General features: G+C 37.3%; 1 protein-coding gene across 26 annotated transcripts in view; it reads left to right on the top strand.

Annotated features, from left to right (window-relative positions):
- Nucleotides 1–21,368, top strand: part of LOC143236454 (uncharacterized) — a 146,935-nt gene that overhangs the window by 77,214 nt on the left and 48,353 nt on the right. The window contains exon 1 of one of the 26 annotated variants that reach the window (XM_076474731.1): nucleotides 10,418–10,928. The exons of 23 other annotated variants lie outside the window; for them this stretch is intronic. In XM_076474731.1, coding sequence (XP_076330846.1) covers nucleotides 10,920–10,928 — 9 coding nt within the window. In that variant the 5' untranslated portion in view covers nucleotides 10,418–10,919. Of the gene's footprint in view, nucleotides 1–10,417; nucleotides 10,929–16,993; nucleotides 17,381–21,368 lie in introns of those variants that run through there. 2 more of the 26 variants (XM_076474733.1, XM_076474732.1) reach the window with 2 other exon arrangements.

Here is a 21,368-nt window from a genome sequence, read left to right as displayed (position 1 = left end):
GGATACCCTCATCTGTGGGAAAAAAAGAAAAAATGAGAAAAACAGGTTATCGAAAAACGACCATACGTGGACGACTGTGTTCTATGGTCACCATTACAGTCAGATTCTGTACCTCGATTTGTAATTATGTATTCCTTGTCTGAAAAATCCTTTGAGCAAATGTCTTCCTTTTTATTCAAAACGGATTAGAGGGGCTTGCTGGCTCCTCCAAGTCAGCAAGGAAGTTGCGATCTGGAGACATTTTGATAGAAATATATTCACGACAACATACTAATCTCGACCTGAATTCGAAGAGCATCGGGGATATACCCATTGAGATTATTCCTAATGCAATTTTGAATTTTTCCTGAGGAGTTGTAGTTGAGAGGGATTTAAAGAACATTCCAAAGTCAGAGATACTCGCTGATTTCTCCAGCCAAGGCATTTCTGCAGTGCGTCGAATCTCCACTTACAAATAGGGAATAATGCTATCTACAAATGTAATTATTTTGACTTTCACATTGCCACGTCCATCTGCCACTATCAAAGCAGGATATTTAAATTCTAAGGTCAGGTCATATATTCTAAACCCTCTCTGATGTTTTCAGTGTCAGAGATTCAGGCATTCAAAGATCTCTCGTCATGGATCTGTAACGTGTATTTGTTGTGGTGGCAAAGACCACGACGCTTACGAATGCAATCTCGAACCACACTGTCAACTGTAGTGGTTCACATCCCTCGTACTTTCGTTCTTGCCCTAAATGGGTGGAAGAGAAAAGGTATAATGCTTAAAGACTGTAAATAATATATCTTATCCAGAGGATCAGAAATTATTGCCCCCCACTCCAACTCGGATATATGCTGCTGCACTCCATTCCACTGCTACAGAGTCATTTTCAACTCATCTCAAGGCTTTTGCCCTCCACAATTAAAAGAGTAGATGAGTCAACGTCTACTTCCATCTATGTTCCTGTAACTTCTTCCAGTGGCTCCTTGGATCCAATTTGGTTCCACGTTCTGGCGTTTTCCCGTGTCTATCTTCTTCTCTGGCCCCGAGATGCAGAACAATTATTCATTCACGCCCTCTGTCACTGGAAACTTTTTCTAATGACAGAGACCTGCCCATTCGACCCAGGGCATGCATGATCCATGAAGGTTGGCAGACCTCCTTCCAATAAAGAGAAGAGACGTGGTTGAAAACAGAAAAGCTTTCCACCCAATTTTCCTTCACATAAATAAAAATGACCACATTAATACAGTGGAACTGTTAAGGTTTCCACTCTAATTTAGACGGTATCAAGACACTGATTGATTCCTATCATTCTGTATCTTTCCTTGCAGAAAATCATTTCCGAAATCTGTCAGTACAGTTATCTTTTAGCAGTTTTCTTTGTACAGAAATGACAGGTTATTTAATGAAGGGTGGCACTGCAGTCAGTCAGCATGTGTTTACCCTGTCTTTGCACTCGATACTCCCTTGGAGGCCGTAGCCACCATGTTTACTTGGGCTGTACCATCACGGTTTGTTCTCTCTACCTGTCTCCTGGAGAGACCTGAAATCAATCACACCTTCATGCTCTTGTTGAACGCTTGCCGTCTCCATTTTTAATCCTGGGAGACTTTAATGGACATGATCTCCTCTGGGAAGGTGCTGATATTGACGGGAAAGGTTGCTCTGTAGAGCGTATGCTCTCAGATCACATCATTTTTCTCTTCAGTACTGTGTTTATACTTGTTTTCATGCACCTAGACAGTCTTTTACCGCTGTTGATCCCTCAGCCTGCTACCTTCACTTTTTTCCCACTTTTCATGGAGAGCTGACAGTAACCCATGGGGCAGTGCTCTTTTTCTTGTCATTTTGAGAGAGACTGGCCGTGGTCGATGCCACCCGACCCGCCTGCCCCGGTGGAAGTTGGATCAAGCCAATTGGCCCTCTCACTGCTTTTTTGGAACTTGATTCTGCTGTCGTCTGTAAGCCATCTGTATTATCTAGGCAACTGCTTAATGTATTCCTAAAACCTCGACACGTTTTCCAGAGTATCCTCGTCTGTGGTGGAATTTTGCTCTGCTACATGGCACGGAAGGCTCAAAAACGGGCCTGGGATACCTTTTGCAGGTATTCTACACTTTCGAATTGAATTGCTTGTTAGCAGGCCCATGCACATGCTCGGCAAATAAGACTTCAAAGCCAGAAGGAATCTTGGATTAAATTCACAACCAGCATATGTTTTACATCTAGTTCTAAAGTCATATGGGACAAGATTTGAGAGGTCAGTGGGCAATATAATTCTGTCCCTCTCTCAATCTTGCTCTCTGATGGCCAGGAAGTAGCTGATGCCCAGAGCATCGCCGATACTCCAGGTAAACGTTTTTGCCGGGTATCTAGCACTTCTGCTTCATTCCCCACCTTCTTAGTCGTTAAGACTCAGGCAGAGTGATCACCTCTTTCCTTTCGAATAGATCGTCTCTATAACTATAATCGCCCCTTTATACTGTTGGAACTCAGATTGGCCCTTCATTGGTCTGGCAGTACATCAGTCGAACCTGATGATATACACTATGAGATGCTGCATCATCTTTCTTGCTGTTTTTCTGATTGCTTTTTACTGGATCTGTCAGGAGAATGTTTTTCCTGATGCATGATGTCAGGTTATTGTCTTACCTTTCTCTAATCCTGGGAAGGATTCCAAGATTCCTTCAAACTACCATACAATTGCTTTGACAAGCTGTTTCTATGACTTTAGAGAGGGTGGTTAATGCTTGTCTTGTTTGGTTCCTTCCAATCAAACAATCTCCTTTTGCCCACCCAGTGTGGGCTCTTACGATATTGCTCCACTGTGGATCACCTGGCTTGACTTTGATCAGAGCAGCCTTTCTGAAGTGGCATCTTGTATTAGTATTCTTTGACTTTGAGAGGTATGGCATTTTGTGACACACCCACCTATATGGGTTGCGTGGCCAGTTGCCCATTTTTATTTAAAAATGTTTAATGGGCAGGCGATTTCATGTTCGTGTGGGTGCGCCACTTTCCCGTTCTTTCGTGCTGGAATTTGGAGTCCCTCAGGGCTATGTCTAGTGTGTCACACTTTTCAGTATAAAGACTAATGCCATCACTGGACAATTCCCTCCTACTGTTGCAAACGGGCTTTATATCGACGACGTCCACATATTCTGTGAGGATATTTTTGTTGGGGGGCTGAGGTAAACTGTGTTGGGGCTTCCCAAAATGCCATCAATATGAAGTATATATGGTAAATTATAATAATGTAAATACCAAGGTACATTTCAGAAAGGTGTGCTATTTTGAACTGTGTTTTCAATGCAGGTTTCTTTGGAAACTCATACTCTGATTAATAATTCATTATTACAAATTAGAAATAATCTGTTTATGAAAATATGCGTATATGTAAAAGAGGAAGCTCACCTAAATTCAATCCAAGGTAATACATAATAATAAAGAAGATCAAGATTATCTTAGATTGAACATTTAATATACCATTAAGAGTAAAGATACAAATTAAAAGAAATATAACATAAAGACATAGTTTACATAGCAGAAACGAATTATCCCATGTAAAGTTAATACACTCTGAGGAAAAGTAAAGTCACTATCAGGCCAACTCTCTTTCATCATTTGTGTTTATAGTCAGTATTACTTCAAAACAATGCACCTGTTCTGTTGCAACTTGAAATCAACGTGGTTGTCTTTTCTTCGTCAAAGTTCAAGATAGAATGGCATTACACAGGGAGCGGCAATACAGCGTATGAGTTTCAGTGCATTCAGTACGTTGCTATGGGACGCATGACACATACTTCCGTCTTAATGAAGACGTTGAGTTCTACAGATCTATGTCTCTTTGATGTTAATTGTTAAGCAACAATGACGAATGTGTTTTCCATATTTTATGAATATATGTAGGTAACAATATTGAGGGGGTTGGGGGGCTTGACTCATGTGGGGGACCTCAAACCCCCCTGGCGCCGCCACTGGTTACGACTCTGAACGACGGCACCATTTTAGACATGTATTTTCATCCATAGGTTTACCCTTTACGCTGGACAGTGTCATTGGCGATAGTGACTGTGTCAACCTTACAAATGTTTTTAATGTTTTGAAGGCCATTGGTTTTTTAACACTATTTAAGTTTTGAAATCAAAAATTGAACATTGTTTTGTTTCAGCGTGATTCATTTTTACACATTTTAATAATTATACTTATTTTTTAATTTATTACCAGTTGTTAGGCGCACACATCCTAGTTGCTTTGCGCCATAAAACGCCAACCAACGAACTGCTCATGCGCGGAATGGGTCACCTAGTGGTGAAACATGGTGTTTTTATCTTATCAATAACGAATATCTTGTTTAACTAAACCAACCTTTCCAAGGGATTCACACCATCCTCAAAATAATATCGAAACTAGCACAAGCTGTCCATATACATTGCTAAGGTCATAACGATGTCAGATAAGAAATCAGTGTCATTAGAAAGTTGAAAGGAATATTTTAAAGTTGTTAAGAGAAAAAATTATGATGATTATTTGTAGATACATAGTTTGTTAATGGAAGATATGAAAGTATACACGATTTAGCTGGGAAAGTACGAGTTCGTTGATGATGACAGAAAACCTTAAGTTTACCGAATATGGTGAAAAACAACTTACATCGATAAGAAGAAATGAAAAAAAAATGCAATTATTGAAGATAATTACAGGTTTATTGAAGACGCGCTTTAATCAAGTTTTTTTTAAAGACAATGGAAGGGAAACTATTAAAAACAGTGAAAAGGAAGATTTTGCCGAGTGAAGATAGTGTAAGGAAAGTTTAATAAATGTTACTGCAGGTACGTTTTGGTAAAATACAAATCGTGTTATTAAATATTGTAATACCTGTACTCCGGTATGTAAACCTTAAGGTAAGCTATCAGTTGATCATATATATATATATATATATATACTCTTCAAAACAAGAAACGCAAAAGGGATATTTTTCTTATTTTAAAAAGAAATATATGTAATAACTTTACAAGCTCAGAGTATGTGATGTTACACGTGTTAAGGCACTGATTGTCAGACCAAAATGACAATAAAAGTTGTGCACTTTGAAAACGGAGGAAAACATCGGATTTTTCGCCAAAACGCATTCGTGTACAATAAATTTGTTTGAGAGATCTGCATGTTCCGCAAGTGCAACATGTGCAAAATCCCTATAAAAGTGACGGGTTATCGGTTTCCATAGCTCAGTGTTAAGCCACCGACACGCAATACAGCTACGCCAAGACTGACTGAAGCACAACGCAACAACGCCATTGGTCGCTTGAAAGCAGGCGAATCTCGATCAGATGTTGCCAGAGCTGTGAATGTCCACCCAAGCACCATTACAAGGCTATGGAATCGTCACCAACAACATGGATCAACTCGTGACCGTCCACGATCTGGCAGACCTCGTGTGACCACGCCCGCACAAGATCGCAACATCCGGTTACGTCACCTTCGGGATAGGACAACCCTGGCCCTCCAGATCACCAGATTTAAACCCCATCGAACATCTTTGGGACGAGTTGGACCGACGTCTGCAACAGCGACAACCTCAACCGCAGACTCTACCTCAGCTTGCAGCAGCTTTGCATGCTGAGTGGACAGCCATTCCACAGGATGTGATTCATCATCTCATCGCTTCCATGGGCAGGAGATGCCAAGCAGTTATTGATGCTCACGGGGGGCATACTCGTTATTGACGTTGAGTGACGTTAAACTTCACCTAGTGAACGTGGACTTTGCAGACTTTGGATGTTCAGCAGTGAATGTGCAAAGTTTCACGCATGCCACACAGAACTACCCGGAATAAACTTGTTAACAATTTGTCTCATATTTTGCCTTTTGCGTTTCTTTTTTTGAAGAGTATATATCAAATACGACGCTAAAACATTTAGTGATAAAAATGTCAGACTAATCAGATTAGTTTTTCTCTTTCTGCTGTTAGAAGAGAAGAAATGGAAAACTAACATTTTGAGCCTGGGATACTAACTGTTATAGTGATTTTGGTTTTCTTGTTCGATTGTTCTGTAAAATGATTTTTCCGTCTTTCAGACCTAAAGCACCTTATCGGCTGCTATGAACGTTAATAAAATCTTCTGAGTGGAAGTAAAGAACATAAGACAGTATATTTTATACGCTGTGCTCTACTTTGTGTCGATCTGATCTGATACAATATGCTAAATGTTATAATGATTTTGGGTCTGTTTAGTCTGACCCCATACACCAAACGTAATGTGTTTGTCTTCTTAGTCTGTCCTAACATATCAAACGTTGCAAAGAGCTTATGTCTTTCAAGTCTGACCCGATACACTAAACGTTATAATGTGTTTATCTGTTTTTAGCTTGACGTAACATACCAAATGTTGTTAATGAGTTTATCTTTCTAGTTTGACCCAAAATATCAAACGTTATAACGAAATTATGTGTTTGTAGTCTGAATCAATCTACCGCTTGTTGTAATGCTGCTTTTGTTGTGGTGGTCTGATTCATCATCATACAGATCGTTGTGGTGTTTTTTTGGTCTGATTCAACCTAATGACTCCTGTATAGTTTTTGAACACTTGTTTGATTCAATGCATTGACTGTTTTGATAGTCGGGCCTGTATGGTGTAATTCAGTGTCTCCACTGTGGTGGTGCTTGGGTCTTTCTGGCCAACTTTAGTATATTGATTGTCGAGTATAATGTCCTTCTAGTCTTATTCAATGTATTGCTCATTGTGCTCTGGGTGTTTCTTAACTGTCTTGGGTCTTTCTAGTTTAATTCAACAAATACATCAACTGTTGTAATGCATTTGGCTTTAATGTTTTGTTGTCTTTTAAGCAAGTATTATACGATGTTTGTTTACGTGAAATGCAGCGATTCTGAGAATGAATGAGCTAGACATTGAAATAAAATTGCATTTTTTATGGAATTTTTAACATCATTCGCTAAGAAACTTATTATTTTGTCATCATGGAAGTCCTGCTGTTATAGCCTGACATGGCCAGATGGTTAAGGCATTTGACTCGCAATCTGCGGATCGCGGGTTCAAGTCCCTGTCACACCAAACATGCTTGTCCTTTCAGCTGTGGGAGCGTTATAATGTGACAGTCGATCCCACTATTTGTTGGTAAAAGAGTAGCCCAAGTGTTGGCGGTGGATGATAATGACTTGCTGCCTTCACTTTACTCTTACACTGCTGAATTAGAGACGGCTAGCTCTGATAGCCTCCGTGTAGTTTTGCGCGAAATTCAAAAAACAAAACCTGCTGTTATAAGAGCTATCTGTCGGAAAGTGATGATTTACTTCAGTGTATGAAATCGCCTTACACTGTATTCAGTTCACCTTCTGGTAACTGTGAAGACAGTAACTGTTTGTCATGTGTCACACGTATAGTGATGTGTGATATTTACTGCCTTACTTTATATTCTACGAGTTAGTGTGCATGTGTTTTAAAAAGCATCACTTAACAGCTGTACGATTTCTTTGTTGTATTGAAAAATAGTTCGATTAGGCACTCCTACAGACAAGCTTTCAAGGCATTCAAGTGTGTTATTTTCCTTTTATGTAAGTGATTGACTGTCTGCATATAATGTGATTGAAAAGTAAAATCGACAGAAAAGCTTTACTTATCATAGCCCACTGACTTGTCTCTTATGATATGACCTTTATTTATTTTTAGGCCTGGCATGGCCAGGTGGTGAAGTTGCTCGATTCGTAATCCGAGGGTCACGGGTTCGAATTCCCGTCGCACCAAGCATACTCGCTCTTTCAACCATGGGGGCGTTATAAAGTGACGGTCAATCCCCTATTCGTTGGTAAAAGAGTGTGCGGTGGGTGGCGATGACTAGCTGCCTTCCCTCTTGTCGTACACTGCTAAATTAGGGACGGCTAGCACAGATAACCCTCGTGTAGCTTTGCGCGAGATTAAAAAAAATATATTTTTATTCATTTGTTATTACTTTTTATAGTCGCCGGTTTCTGTGCTTCCGTTTTTAAATGTATGAACATTCTACAAAGTATCTCACTACGTGTACGAAACAGTAGGTTTTTAGGTTATACTAGTGTATGTTCATAAAGAAACCAGTTGTGGAAATCTTGTATTAATCTGTTATCGTAACAAATTCAGTGACACCAATCCGGGACAAAATCGTGGCTTAACACGTACTTGGTTACGTAACACGCTGTTTATAATGTCACCTCATCCAGTCTTATTGTTTGTTTATATTGTTAAATCTCATCTAGTCATGCTGTGTATATTTAATGTTAAATCTCATTAACGTGTAATATTAAATCTCATCCAGTCTTGTCGTGTATATGTAATAGGCTAAAGCAGAATAGAAGACATGAAAAAGTAAGTTCTTTTCATGAAGCTGTATATTGCCTTTTCTGGTAAATCTCGAGTGACCGGAACAAAAATTTGCAAGTCATGCATAACGCATACCTGATTTGTATACTTTAACCTTGTTGCGGTTTTTCTATTATTTTGTGCGTGTTTATTTGAGCTCAGTGTTCCTGTGTTATATCGCAAGGTTTCGGTTTTTTTTTTTTTTTTAAATATATTCAAGACTCGTTCCCTTTTTTAAAGCTTATTTACAATACTTCAAACTTTATGTATTTTTACCGCAGTGATATAATAGATATACGTAATTAGAACTTATTTACCTGCACGAGTGTAAGTTTCAGGGCTTATAACGCTTGAGTTTTGGATTTGATACGCCGCGACGGACACGGTACGAATAGCTCACTGTTCAACTTTGTTTGATAACAAAGAAAAAACAACACCCGCCCCAGTGGCACAGCGGTAAGTTTCAGTGACTATATCTCCTGAATTCGAGGTTCTATACAGACACAAATACAAAAAAAAAACCTTTGCATAAAAGAAATAAATTCTCTCTTTCCACTCAGCGGGGACCCAGCGATACAACTGGTTTTGGACAGCGGAATTTGCATATTAATACAGGTTCTTGTTTATAAAGAGCTTATGACTACACCTGGACTGCTTATATCGAACAGAATGTTTATTAATAACTTAATCGCACGTTTCTAAACACTTCAAACAAGTGATTGTCGAATTTTGAGTGTGAGGTGTTTAACAGAATTTGCTGGACATACCACACAGTTTCCTGTTTGATTTTACTACGTTTAGCGTGTTGTTGTACGGCTTATTTCCTTGGAACTTCTAAATGTAATATAGATTTAAATATAAATTAAGAAATGTGTTTTCTTTTCATGGCATTATATTGAACAAGATTAAATCCCCAATAATCGCGGCTGTGAGTAGATCTCAAATCGATCAAATCAAGGGAAAGAGCTATGGTCTAATGGTTTCTATTTGAAAAACACAAACAGCAAGCAAACAAACTTGGAGTCATTCTATGAGCCGTTATGCCGTGACTAAAAATAGGTAATATATTATCTTTGTCGCTCCTTACATCAGTTCACGTTTGTCTCTTAGTTCGAAGAACTTCTTGTTGCTTTATGTTATTTCATCGACTGACTTGTGTCATTTTACGTGCTAATTGAACTGTTTAAACCATTCAAGCTGCCCTGGATCAAACATGTAAATTAAATCAATCAAATTACCTCTTAGGGAATAAACATGTTAATTGAATTATTTAAACCAATGAAGTTGCCATTTATGGAACAAATATATTAGATGAATTGTTTAGGCCAGTCATATTGCCGTTTGTATAAAAAACACTAGTTAAACCGTTTAAACCAAATAAGATCTCAAATAAAAAATATGATAGTTTTATCACTCTAATTTCTTCACAGCATTCTTCCGTCTGGGGTCCTGATGATTCATTTCTTTTACCGAAAATGATAGATATGTACATATGTAAAACGTACGAACCGCTAGTTTGGACATACAGTTAGATATTAACATACAGATCTTGATGACTAATAAAATCAAATCGGACCTGAAATGGCCAGGTGGTTAAGACACTCGACTCGTAATCCGAGGGTCGCGGGTTGGAATCCCTGTCGAACCAAACATGCTAGCCCTTTCAGCTGTGTGGGCGTTATAATGTAACGGTCAATCCTACTATTCGTTGGTAAAGGAGTAACCCAAGAGTTGGCGGTGGGTGGTGAAGACTAGCTGCCTTTTCTCTAGTCTTACCCTGCAAAATTAGGGACGGCTAACACAGATAGCTCTCGAGTAGCTTTGCGCGAAATTCAGTAACAAAAACAAAGAAACAAAACACATGCTACAACCTGCCACCCCTTTTTCTATAAAGTGTAACCTCACATTCTTTAAATCTAAGTTGCATTAATCTTTATCCTGTTTTATCGCTGAAATATTTGTTTCCTGTATTCGTATCTAAACAGGTCTCATGCTTCTCTACATCATTTGTTCACGCACGTTCGTGTGTGCGCGTGTGTACCTACATATTAATAAAAATCGACTGAGAGCAGCCTGTAGACCCGTCGTTTTGACTTCAAGAATCGAACTGTCGTCTGTTCAGCAAAGATTGGAAAAAAATACGTACGAGCCAGGGCTTTTTAATTTGGTATACGTTTTTTTAATACATAATTGACTATAATAAGAGCAAATAAAATAAAATGACACGAAAAGAATATTCCAGTGTTGGTTTGATAAGTTCGTGTACAATGAATAAACCGAAAGTTTGCGTCTCGCTGTGTTTGTGATTTGCTCTTCTTAAGTCGTGTGAATATCAAAAAACAACACCCTGTGTTTGTTACCTGTGCCTTTCCCTCCCCCATTGATGAAGGCTGTTTATTTTGCCCATGTTCTGGTTTAACCTCAGTAACCCAATTTACAAATTTTGTAAGCAGGTATGCGTCCACGTTTTGTGGCTGTGCGCGTGACAAGTGTTTAAAAACATGCATTAGTGTATTTAGAAAAGTGAACTTTGGTACTGTCGTCGCATTGATTTGAAAAGAAAAACAAGAAGCTCAATGAAGAAGGTAATGTAAATAAAACATAAATTCTTCTCTCTTTCGACAGTTTGTTATAAATTATTGCTTCGATCCAGTGATGTGTATGTTGCATTTCACCCAGTATGAAACAAGATTAATGTATCGATTGTACTTTAGCTACAGATGTTGTAATTAATGGAAGAGATGGACACGTTACGTCCATACATCTAAACATTTTGAGCAACGTCTCGAAATACGCGTGTGTATTATTCGAATTATGAACCTACTTTACATGAAAGAGTTGACAGAAATCGTTTTTAGCTATAGTACGAGTTAAAATGCTGATCAGTGCCTATGTATTTTCTAACTATCTTGCCGAAAACTCGATGCAAATACGAATTTACTTTGTGTTCATTTTATTCGTTTTAAGTTCATGATTGTTTTTATTTTAAAGAGCAGAAAATGCTGACAGTTACCACTGACATAAAAATAAGAGAACCTGTAATGATGATGGTAATACCATGGTGCTAGAAAATAACCACCGTTTCGTGGGTTGTTTCGTCAGATTGATTGTTTTTTTCTAAAGAAGTTCAGACTGAGTTTTCGCGGGAAGAACTTTTATAGACAAATAACCACATTCTTGGCCAATATTTTGTTGAAAAATTAAGATATACCCTTACGCGGTTATGCGTTTTACTGCTGAGCTGGCGGCGGGTTCTCTTAACAAGCTGCCTTTTCTGCGGTGTATCAGTTTAGAATTAGAGACGGCTGGTACAAATAGCTTTGTGTATCGTTGTCGCAAATGTCGAAAAAACAAAAAAAACATAGCCGAGTTTTAGAGTTTTTGCGCATGAATTACTTCTTGAGTGCATTCGTTAAGCTTTACAAAATATGTTGAATCATATGAAGATAGTCTGAAGAGTCTTATTTAGAGAACAACTTTTACCTTTTATTAGAATAATAAACGTTTTGATTTTGTAACATTATCAGCAGTAAGTGGTGTTATATATGCGCGAGCATGTGTTGATAAATGGCAGCCATGAACGTTGTAGCATCGACTAAACCAGAACAATGATCCTTCAACTTTTTTCTCCTCGGACTATTTAAGGCCTAAGACACTTGCAACATTTGTTTTGTAGTTTTGTATTAGGAGTCAGGTAGTGATTACCATGGTATCACATTATGGCAAAATTAATTTCAGAAGTTTGGTTATTAGGTTAAGTTTACTGATCTGGAGGGAAAATATTGACTCGAGAATGAGGGTGCCGTGGGGTGTATAATGTGACGGTCAATCCCACTATTCGTTGGTAATGATCTTTCTGAAGTAATTGAAGGTACGTAAAGACACGGGAATCAACATTGCTTCTGGGAAGTATTCGCAACCTATAGCATTAGACCATATGATGTTGATTTTGATATAACATGTGTGCTATTTGCTACATGGCCCAGGCTTGTACTTTGGAAGGTTGAGTCAGCTGATAGCAGTTGTAAAGAACTTGTCAGTGAAAGTAAGGAAGAATATGTTATATGTAAACAGCGCTGTGTCTGCCATATCCAGTGCCTGCGAGTTCTTTCGTCCTGCACTATGGCTCACCAGACCGGCTAGGATACGATAGTTAGTGACATAGAAATCTAGGTTTGTTTTGTTTTGTTTTGAATTTCGCGCAAAGCTACACGAGGGCTGTCTACGCTAGCTGTCCCTAACTTAGCAGTGTAAGACTAGAGGGAAGGCAGCTAGTCATCACTACCCACCGCAAACTCTTGTGCTACTCTTTTACCAACGAATAGTGGGATTGACAGTCACGTTATAACGCCCCCACGGTTAAACGGGGCGAGTGTTAGGTGTGACGGGGGTTAAGGCACTTGATTCGTAATCCGAGGGTCGCGAGACGGATAGTGCAGATAGCCCTCGTGTAGCTTTGCGAGAAATTCAAAACAAGCCAAACCAAACCTATTCATTTTTATAAGCTTTTTTAATTTGTATCTTGTAGACCTGATATGTTAGTATAAATATCATTACATGTGTGTATATATAGACTTACGTTATACTATTAATTTATTTAGTAGAAGACGATGAAAATGAATTAAATAGAATACTCAGTGTTTGTTTAAACGAATCGTATTGCATCAGCCGTTTTTATTTTGTATATTAAACCAACTTACTGTTTCCTTCGAAACAGTGTTATTCATTGTCATTGTTTTTACTTAAGTTATAACTGTAGTATCAGTTAGAAGAACTGACGAACCATCAAAGCTACTCTTGTTCTCATGGGTGGGTCGAACAACCAGGGCTTAAACTGGAGAACTAGTAGATAATTTCCACTCTCTAGTTTTTTCAACTTGTGTGAATAAATACTTTTCGTACATAAACCCGTGACACTGGCGAATTTCATGCTTGAAAAAGAACAAGTAATTAGTGTGTTTAAATTACGTGAGAAAACCTGAAATAAGTTTTGTATTAGAAATACCATGGAATCAGATTAATCTAAGTATGTCATAATTCGTGTATTATGTTGTCGATCTGTCACTGACTGGAGTAAGTGGCGTATGAAAACCTCATTCGAAGAGAAAGCACGTTACGTTGGATGACAATATCAGTTTTACGATTGGTTATTTGATTGTCAATATCCGTTCTGCAATAAATAAATTTTATTGGCTATAGTGATTGTAATATATCTTGTTGTTGTTGTTTTCACAAATTCTTTTTGTTTGGTTCTGTTTTAAAGATTGACAGGAAACAGTTTTGGCGTTTGTTTTTTCATCTCTCACTTTGTATAAATATATAGACAGAGAAGTTCCACAGGTAAGAATACAGTTTGTACCTTTCTCTATGAGGAGCTCTTCTGTATTCTGCCTTTAAAAGTGACCATTGTAGCCTATTAGTTAGCGTGCTGGGACTGTGAATAGAAGGGTTCATGGTACGTGTCTCGTTGGATCAAAACGTTTTCTGCAGTTTTGGGTTTTTCAGTGTGGTATAACAATGGCAGTCAAATCCAACTGCTCAGTTAGACAACAGATGGCGGTGGGTAATATTAACTGAGCTCTTTTGCAGCTTTGCGCTAAAAGTACACAAGCAACAAATACTGATCACGAACAGTACATAGAAATCCTTCCCGGTATATGGACAAGTTTTTATTTGTATGTAGGCTGTCTCTCCGACCATTACTAATACACGGATATTTCGTTTTCGCTGATCAGTACTGGAGTGTTTGTATATAGTCTACCTATTTTACTGACAAATGCTAATGTGTAGTCGTGTTTGATTTTCATCATTGACCAGTTCTAATGTATAATATAATATCAACTTTTACACTGCTCGCTATAAGTTTTATGAACTTGTTTTTTTTGTTTGTTTTTTTGTGGTCACCAATAAACTGATACAGACACATGCCAGTGTGTTATATATAAAGTGTTATTATTTCATGTCTTGTCCTCGTGTTTTAATTAATGTACACGTGGTGATCATTGACTTGCTCACCCCCCGCTAATACAGCGGTAAGTCTATGGATTTACAACGCTAAAATAAAGGGTTCGATTCCTTTTGGTGGGCTCAGCAGATAGCCCACAATAAACACACAAACACAATCCTCATTTCAATGCCATCTCTTAAGTAGCCCCCCCCCCCATCTATCACAAGTAACACCATTCTTATTGTTTTTATAACTGGTAAACCATTTATTTTTTGTACGTTTATTTAAAGCTAATAAGAACGAATTTTTCAAGAAACGGTACTTAAAAGTTAGCCTGTTCGTAAAGTTTTTATGGTATACAAACAGTCATGCATGGTCTTGTCAAAATATTTACTTTACTTCTTGGGGGGTTCAGGTAGCAAAATAAAGAATTATTTGAAGGAATCAGATAGGTAGTTCTTGTAATATTAAGTAAATACGTGTAACTGAATTACAACTTGGAGTTTATTTCTAAAAGGAAACTCAAATACATTCGTTATCCAAAACAATGAGTACATTTACGTGCTCAGTACTGTCTTCGTGCGATATTTGTGAAAGTAACAAAAAACGCGGACAGTAGTTAGAACTAGCATCGACTAATTTCATTTTCTCAGCTTGACGAGCGCTTGCTGAGGTCAGCAATAGAAAGAATAACCTACCGAACTTGTGAGGTGTTTTATATTCAGTAAACCCTAAAGTTACCAGTCTGTCTATACCATTTACTGCAGATGTAGTGCACATATTAAGTTTCGTTTTTCTCCTGTTTTAGCATTCGGTGTTAAGACTGGTTTGAATAATAATAAAGGAGGGTAAAACCATCCGTTTTCAAAGTCAGATTGCAGTAATTATAGTGGAATTAATTGCAATTTCTTTTGAAGTTTTTGCTTACATTTGTTTTATGTTTCATATGTTATTGGGGACCCTTGTAAAAAAAAAAATAGTAACAGGCTTACAAACAGTTTTGTGGTAGAAATGGTTTATAGTATGAAACATCTAGTGGTACGTGTTGGTGACTCTAGGGCTAAAAGCTTGTATATATATGTGTTCAGTTGCTATCTATAAAAAGTGAGACTTAACACGGATTTGGTAAAACATTTTTAAATGAATGATTTGAAACAAATGTAACCAGGTTAAATATGATAACGATAGTAAAATGTAATCGATATAAACTGAAAAAAATAAAAACAACAGGCAAGGCACACCATATTGTATATAAATACATTGTAACGTTTAGAGGCGCTTACTTCGTTATTGATTTTACGTGGGAGGGAAGTGTGTGTGTGTGTGGAGATCATTCGTATTTCAAAGTTGTTATTGAACATTTTCTATGCATAGCTGCTTCAGCCACCACCCGATGTAGATTAGGAACTGTGTGTATGCTGAACTGAAATATTGATAATATGTATACAGTAAACTCCTTCGCCCTGTTTTCATGAGGTGAGAGGTTAGGTGTAAAGCATTTCACGTGCTTATTTTTTGAAGTATGAAACATACGGATTGTAACCGTTTTTAAAAAAGGTAAATATAAGGGTTTTTACCTGTTTGTATGTAAACAATGAAATTAAAGTTGAATTCGTGTGTCTCATGTAAGAAATTCTGTGTGTGTCAAGAGGTAAGTTAAATGTCGTGTTCGTGTATGTATCAGAAGATGAAATGAGAGATGTTTGTTTATATTAAGTGGACTTATATTCATATCTAAATACGTAAGTTTCTGTCTCAGCGTGACGTCGTTCAGAAGTTTCTTTCACTATGTTAAGTTTGACATAAGTATCTATTATGATTATATCACATTGTGTGATTTAGTGTACAAGAGTCCATGTTTTAGAATATACTTTCTGTGCCACAAGAATTAAATGGGGTTTAAATGATAACGTTTATGTTAAAAATATTCACTGCTACCGTGGTAATACGGTAACTGTAAATTATTATGGATAAAACTAGCAGTATTTGTAATGCTGAAGTGCTTGTTAAAACCCTAAGCTGTTGAATAATTCTCATGTTATGTATATACAAACAAAAGTACTCGTCCCCGGTGACTGGAAAAGTTCAAGTTAATCTAAGAATTTAAATCACTTCATGGACTTCAAGTAGGTTAATTGTGTTGTACTTTTTTGTTTCACTAATAACCAAAGTTCTGAGCGACCTGTAGTCTGCCCATCACGAAAAATAATTATTGGGTATTTCTTTAAGTTACGCCACATTATGAAATATGATTGAAAGTGTGATCAATTCATAGTAATTTATTACTTGATAAATTAAATTTCTCATCAACAGTATTCATGCCTGTCTTCCCGTCATTTCAAAAGTGAATGTTGAGCTTTGTTGGCGTGCACAGCTTTTCAAACAGCAGACAGACGAATGATCTGACTGACAACTCGGTTCGCAATATGTATATTCGTTTACCATCTTTGATAAATTTGGTATTAGAAAATCTTTCGTTTCGTTTAGCAGTTTAGATTAATAAATTATGCCTTCTCGATCATTTTTTTAACAGTTGCCAATCCTTGTTTTGTTTTTTTTCTCCTTTGTTTATCTGCATGTTTTTAACACTGATTTGAGAGTTTTTACCTCCAGCCAAAATACTGGGCTCGTCCTGTCCTCCTTTCCCTCTAGCGGGGTGCGCGGTGTGTTTTGTGACTGTGTTGTGCTCACGACCTCGTGAATTGCAACGTGTATCTGTAAATGTGGTGCTTTGGTGCGTAATGAAACAAACTCTTAAGACGGGGACCGAGCAATCAACGTGCTTGTACGGGAGGAACATCCGCCGTAGCGCCGGTACGTTGAACGGCTTTTTCATATCACGTGTGTGGGTTGGCCATACTGGCGGTGAGGAATGTTAAAACTGGCCCGTGTTAGTGTAACTAACAACCTGAAATTGGAAGAGGTTTACTGTGGTTCTCAACTCACATTGTGAAAAGGACGTCCACAGAAAGTAAGAGATAGTGACCCTACTGTCCGTTATCTCAACCAAAGTAGTGTTAAATCGAAATAGTTGATTTTTAAATATTCTTTCAGTTCTCATCTCAACCTTGAAGAAAACTTTCTAACACAGTAAGTGAAAATTTATTTAAGTAATGCTTACGTAACCAGTTTACGAAAGTTATGAAGTGGTTTAATACGTGGACACCTTATTTTGAAGGCACTTGATTGTACGTAGAGAGCAACAAACTTATCCGCATTGCGTTAATATCTGAAAATACAAGGAAATGATTAACATCTCGTGCATAGTAATCGCGTGACACCGATAAAGATGGATGAGCCTCTGAAATGTTTACTAAATTATTCTGTTTTTATTTGGTTTTGTTTTACTGCTGTTTCAACAGTTTCTTTGTAGTTACATTACCACATATGTTTATATATCAGTATATTGAGTCAGTGGAAGCTGTATAGTTAGAACATCGTGAGTAGAATACGCAACTTAGTGCAAAAACGATGTTCTAGTGGGTTAATGTTTAGAAAATTTAATTACATTGACGTGTAGATTTGTGTGACGCATTAAAGCTACACTATAGTAAGACAAAACGAGGGGAGAGAGCGGGGAGATAGGGGGCATTTCTCCCGGACCCACTAACCCGAAGGGACCCGGGAGAAGGCATGGTGGGGGGGGGGAGAATTGCTTGAGACAGGTGGGGCACATACCAATCCTTCCCTGGGCCCGTGAAAATTCTCGATGGGCCAGGGCACACGTATTAGTTCACATAAAATCAGTGAAGTCTTGAAATTTATGTGGTATCCGTATGTGATACTCTGAAATATCAAGTACAATAGTAAGTTTATGTAGTACTCGTGAGTTGGATAATGGTTTATAAGGTAGATCATACCGATATCATGTGCACGTGCATGTAAATAGCTGTCAAGTACAAATATTACTGTCAACACACATGAGTTATGTATCTAATACACTTGACTGGCTGACGTACATACTTGGAGTTTGTATGTTAAAGTGCATGTGGTAGTGTGGAATGTTCCGAGTTGACCGTAAACATTATTTTTTCTTACTCTCAAGAATTATCCTGTCTTTCTCTTACAACCAGAAAAAACCTAAAATATCGTTTCATATCACTCCAACGTATGTAACAATTTAAGAGTTCTTTCTAGCACCGTAGTTTGTTATGTCCTTGGCTTGTTTTTCAGTTTCCTTGTATATTTTCTACGTATATATTGGTTTGCTATGCAGGAAGCGAGCTGAAATACACCATACGTATGTAATGAATTTTGTGTACTTTGGTTTACTACGAAGGAACGAGTTAAAATATACCATGTTGTTTCTACCTATGTAACGAACTCTGGTGTAGTTTTATTACGCAGAAAGTGATCTAATATATACAAATGTATCTAACGAACGGTGATGTTTGTTTTAACTATCAGGAAACGACTTGAAACATATATGTTTACACACGTAAGAAACGAACTTTGATTTGTTCTTCGTTCGCAGTTTAATTATTTGAAGCGTTTTATAGATTTAACTGTATTTAGAAGGTGCGTGATTGTACGTATTGTTTAACGAGCACAACAAAAATATTGTGGTAAAAATCGTAAAATACAAAGAAATGTTTTCATAAAACACTGCAAGACAAGCGAACTAAAATATACTGTATTTTATTTCTTTACAATTCAAAATTCTCGGCATGCTCTACAATGTACTGTGTGTTTTATAGACGACGACTGGTATAGCAAAGTGGAAATAATACGTTTCTTCACGTTTTCAGTGGACCCCATAGAAACGCCGTACACCTAAGGTTAAACATTGTAACGGTTAAGATTTCCCAGTCTTAAGAGAACAAAAAGCTCTTGTTCTGTGAACCAGCTTCTTGAAACCTGGAACCATGGTGTTGTCTGGAGAAAAGGGGTGAAAATCACCACTATGTACACAGTTTTTAAAATACCGTAACGTGTAGAGAGTACAGGATACGTTATCGGTGGTCCTGTAGTTTCACAGACCTCAAACAGGTTTCCACAGACAAAAACGTCATACAGGAAGAAGAGACTTACCTGGTCCGCCTGAGGCATAAAGCGCAGATCTCTCTACTGTACACTTGATGCAAAACACCTGATCCTGCTCTCTCCCTCCAACGTGTTTGAGTCTAGGGCGAGGTGCAGGTTTTACCTGTGTCATGACCACCCATTGTAGGACACCATTCTTCTCCTAGCTTTTAAAAGTCCGGCGTTCCCTTTCCCTCGTACTTCATGTTGTAGTTTTTTTTTTTGTACCCTGAGGTCTTTAATGATTTCTACAAGTTTTTCTTTCCTTCTGTTTTTTTTTTTTGGCGATTTTTGAAATATTTTTCTTGTTCTCGGGTATGTTACCATCAGCAAATCCTAAATGTGTTGGTGTTGAAAAGTCTTGAGGGTTTGTGAAAAGAAACGATAAATGTAATCTTATTGTGATGTTGTATCGCAGTTCTTATCTTGCTTGCAGCTGATGAACGTTGCCGGCGTAATGGATTTACTATTATACATTTATTTTAATATCTACGTTTGTTTCGGTTTGACGCATGTAGCATATGTTGTTAAATGTATACTGCGTAAATTCCAACTGTTCTTTGAATTTGTAAAAGATATTCAACTGTAAAAATCAATAATATATGTTTTACAAAAGCACTACCGTATTCTCGAAAATTGTTGAACATTCAAGAATTTCGCCTTGAAGTATATAAACCGACGCGCTGAAAGATAGTTTCAGAAAATATTGTTTGGTCGCTACAGCTAGTAAATTATAAGCCTCGGACGTTATAATTATGATTAGCGCTTATTTGTAGCAAAACTACAGATATTTCAACAGGAACGTTCATAGATTTCCAGCATTATAAACCGTTCGACTTTAGTGAATTGACTTCGAGCGTCAATATTTCTACGAGGACATTAAATATCTTCGTCGTAAAATGTCAACTTATAAGTGGTGTGAAGCCAGCCAAGCTAGCTAGCTTATGCGAAATGTAATAATTCGACTCAGAATTAATTCGCCCCTCGTGGATCTGGACCGTCGATAAAATATTTAGTTCTAGACCTAATAGAAGACTCAGGTTTATAAGTTTGTAAAACTCTTGTATCTAAGCTAATATTTTTAATAATTATTTGTAATAATCGTTATAAAATATTGTCTTCTTATTTGTATATTAAAATATATATGTGTTAAGAAATAAAATTGTGTGTATCAATCTTGTTGTCAAATACCATAATTTAGATATATATTAACATTCAATTAACTTCTAAATTCAAATTTCTGGCTATTTGAACTCTTAATACGTAACACCAGCTCTCTGGTAACAATTTTTACCATATTTTGCATCTGGTTTATGTCAACAGCTATTTCGTCACGATTGTTGTCATATGTAAGAATGAACATGGTCTGCATTCGATTACCGCCAATTTAATATTTATATTTGTTATAATTTATCGTTATTTCTTAGTCATTATTTTCATGAAATAAACCTTCACTGCAATCAATAATTAAGTTACATAAGATTTATATTATATCTTTATCTTATGAAGCATCAAATAAAACTTAATTTATTCACAAGAAGAAGAAAGTGCTGTAATACATGCGTGTTTGTATGGTGTTTATAGATATTGAAAATAAGAGTGAACATTTGTGATGTAATAAATATATCCCGAAACCCAGTGGATGGTGTATTAAAATATTTTTCATCCGCTCAACCAATTAAGTTTAACGTCAGATTGAATTTTACGATTTATTTTGTGTAATTCAAATAGAAGTTAAGGTTAACGTATGATGTTATCAGTATCGCTGCATGTGTGTGATAATGTTTGTTATTAAGCATAAAGCTACACAAAGAGCAATCTGTGCCTGTCTCCCACAGGTACTGAAACCTGGTTTCTAGCAGTAGAAGTTCGCAGACATACCACTGTGCCAGGGGACACTTTGTATGTGACTCGCTGAACGTGGCCTAGCGGCTAACGTGCCGAACTTTGAATCTGAGATTCTATGATTCGCGTCCCGTTGCCTCAAAACTGCTCTTCGCACTTCTAAAGCGACGGTCAAATGACAGTAGCCTATGGGTTATTTGTGGATGCTATT

This window comes from Tachypleus tridentatus, chromosome 13 (genome assembly GCF_004210375.1).
Source record: "Tachypleus tridentatus isolate NWPU-2018 chromosome 13, ASM421037v1, whole genome shotgun sequence".
In the NCBI taxonomy this organism is placed as follows: domain Eukaryota; kingdom Metazoa; phylum Arthropoda; class Merostomata; order Xiphosura; family Limulidae; genus Tachypleus; species Tachypleus tridentatus.
The sequence above is the reverse complement of the archived record's forward strand: the minus strand, read 5'-3'. Positions and strand labels throughout refer to the sequence as shown.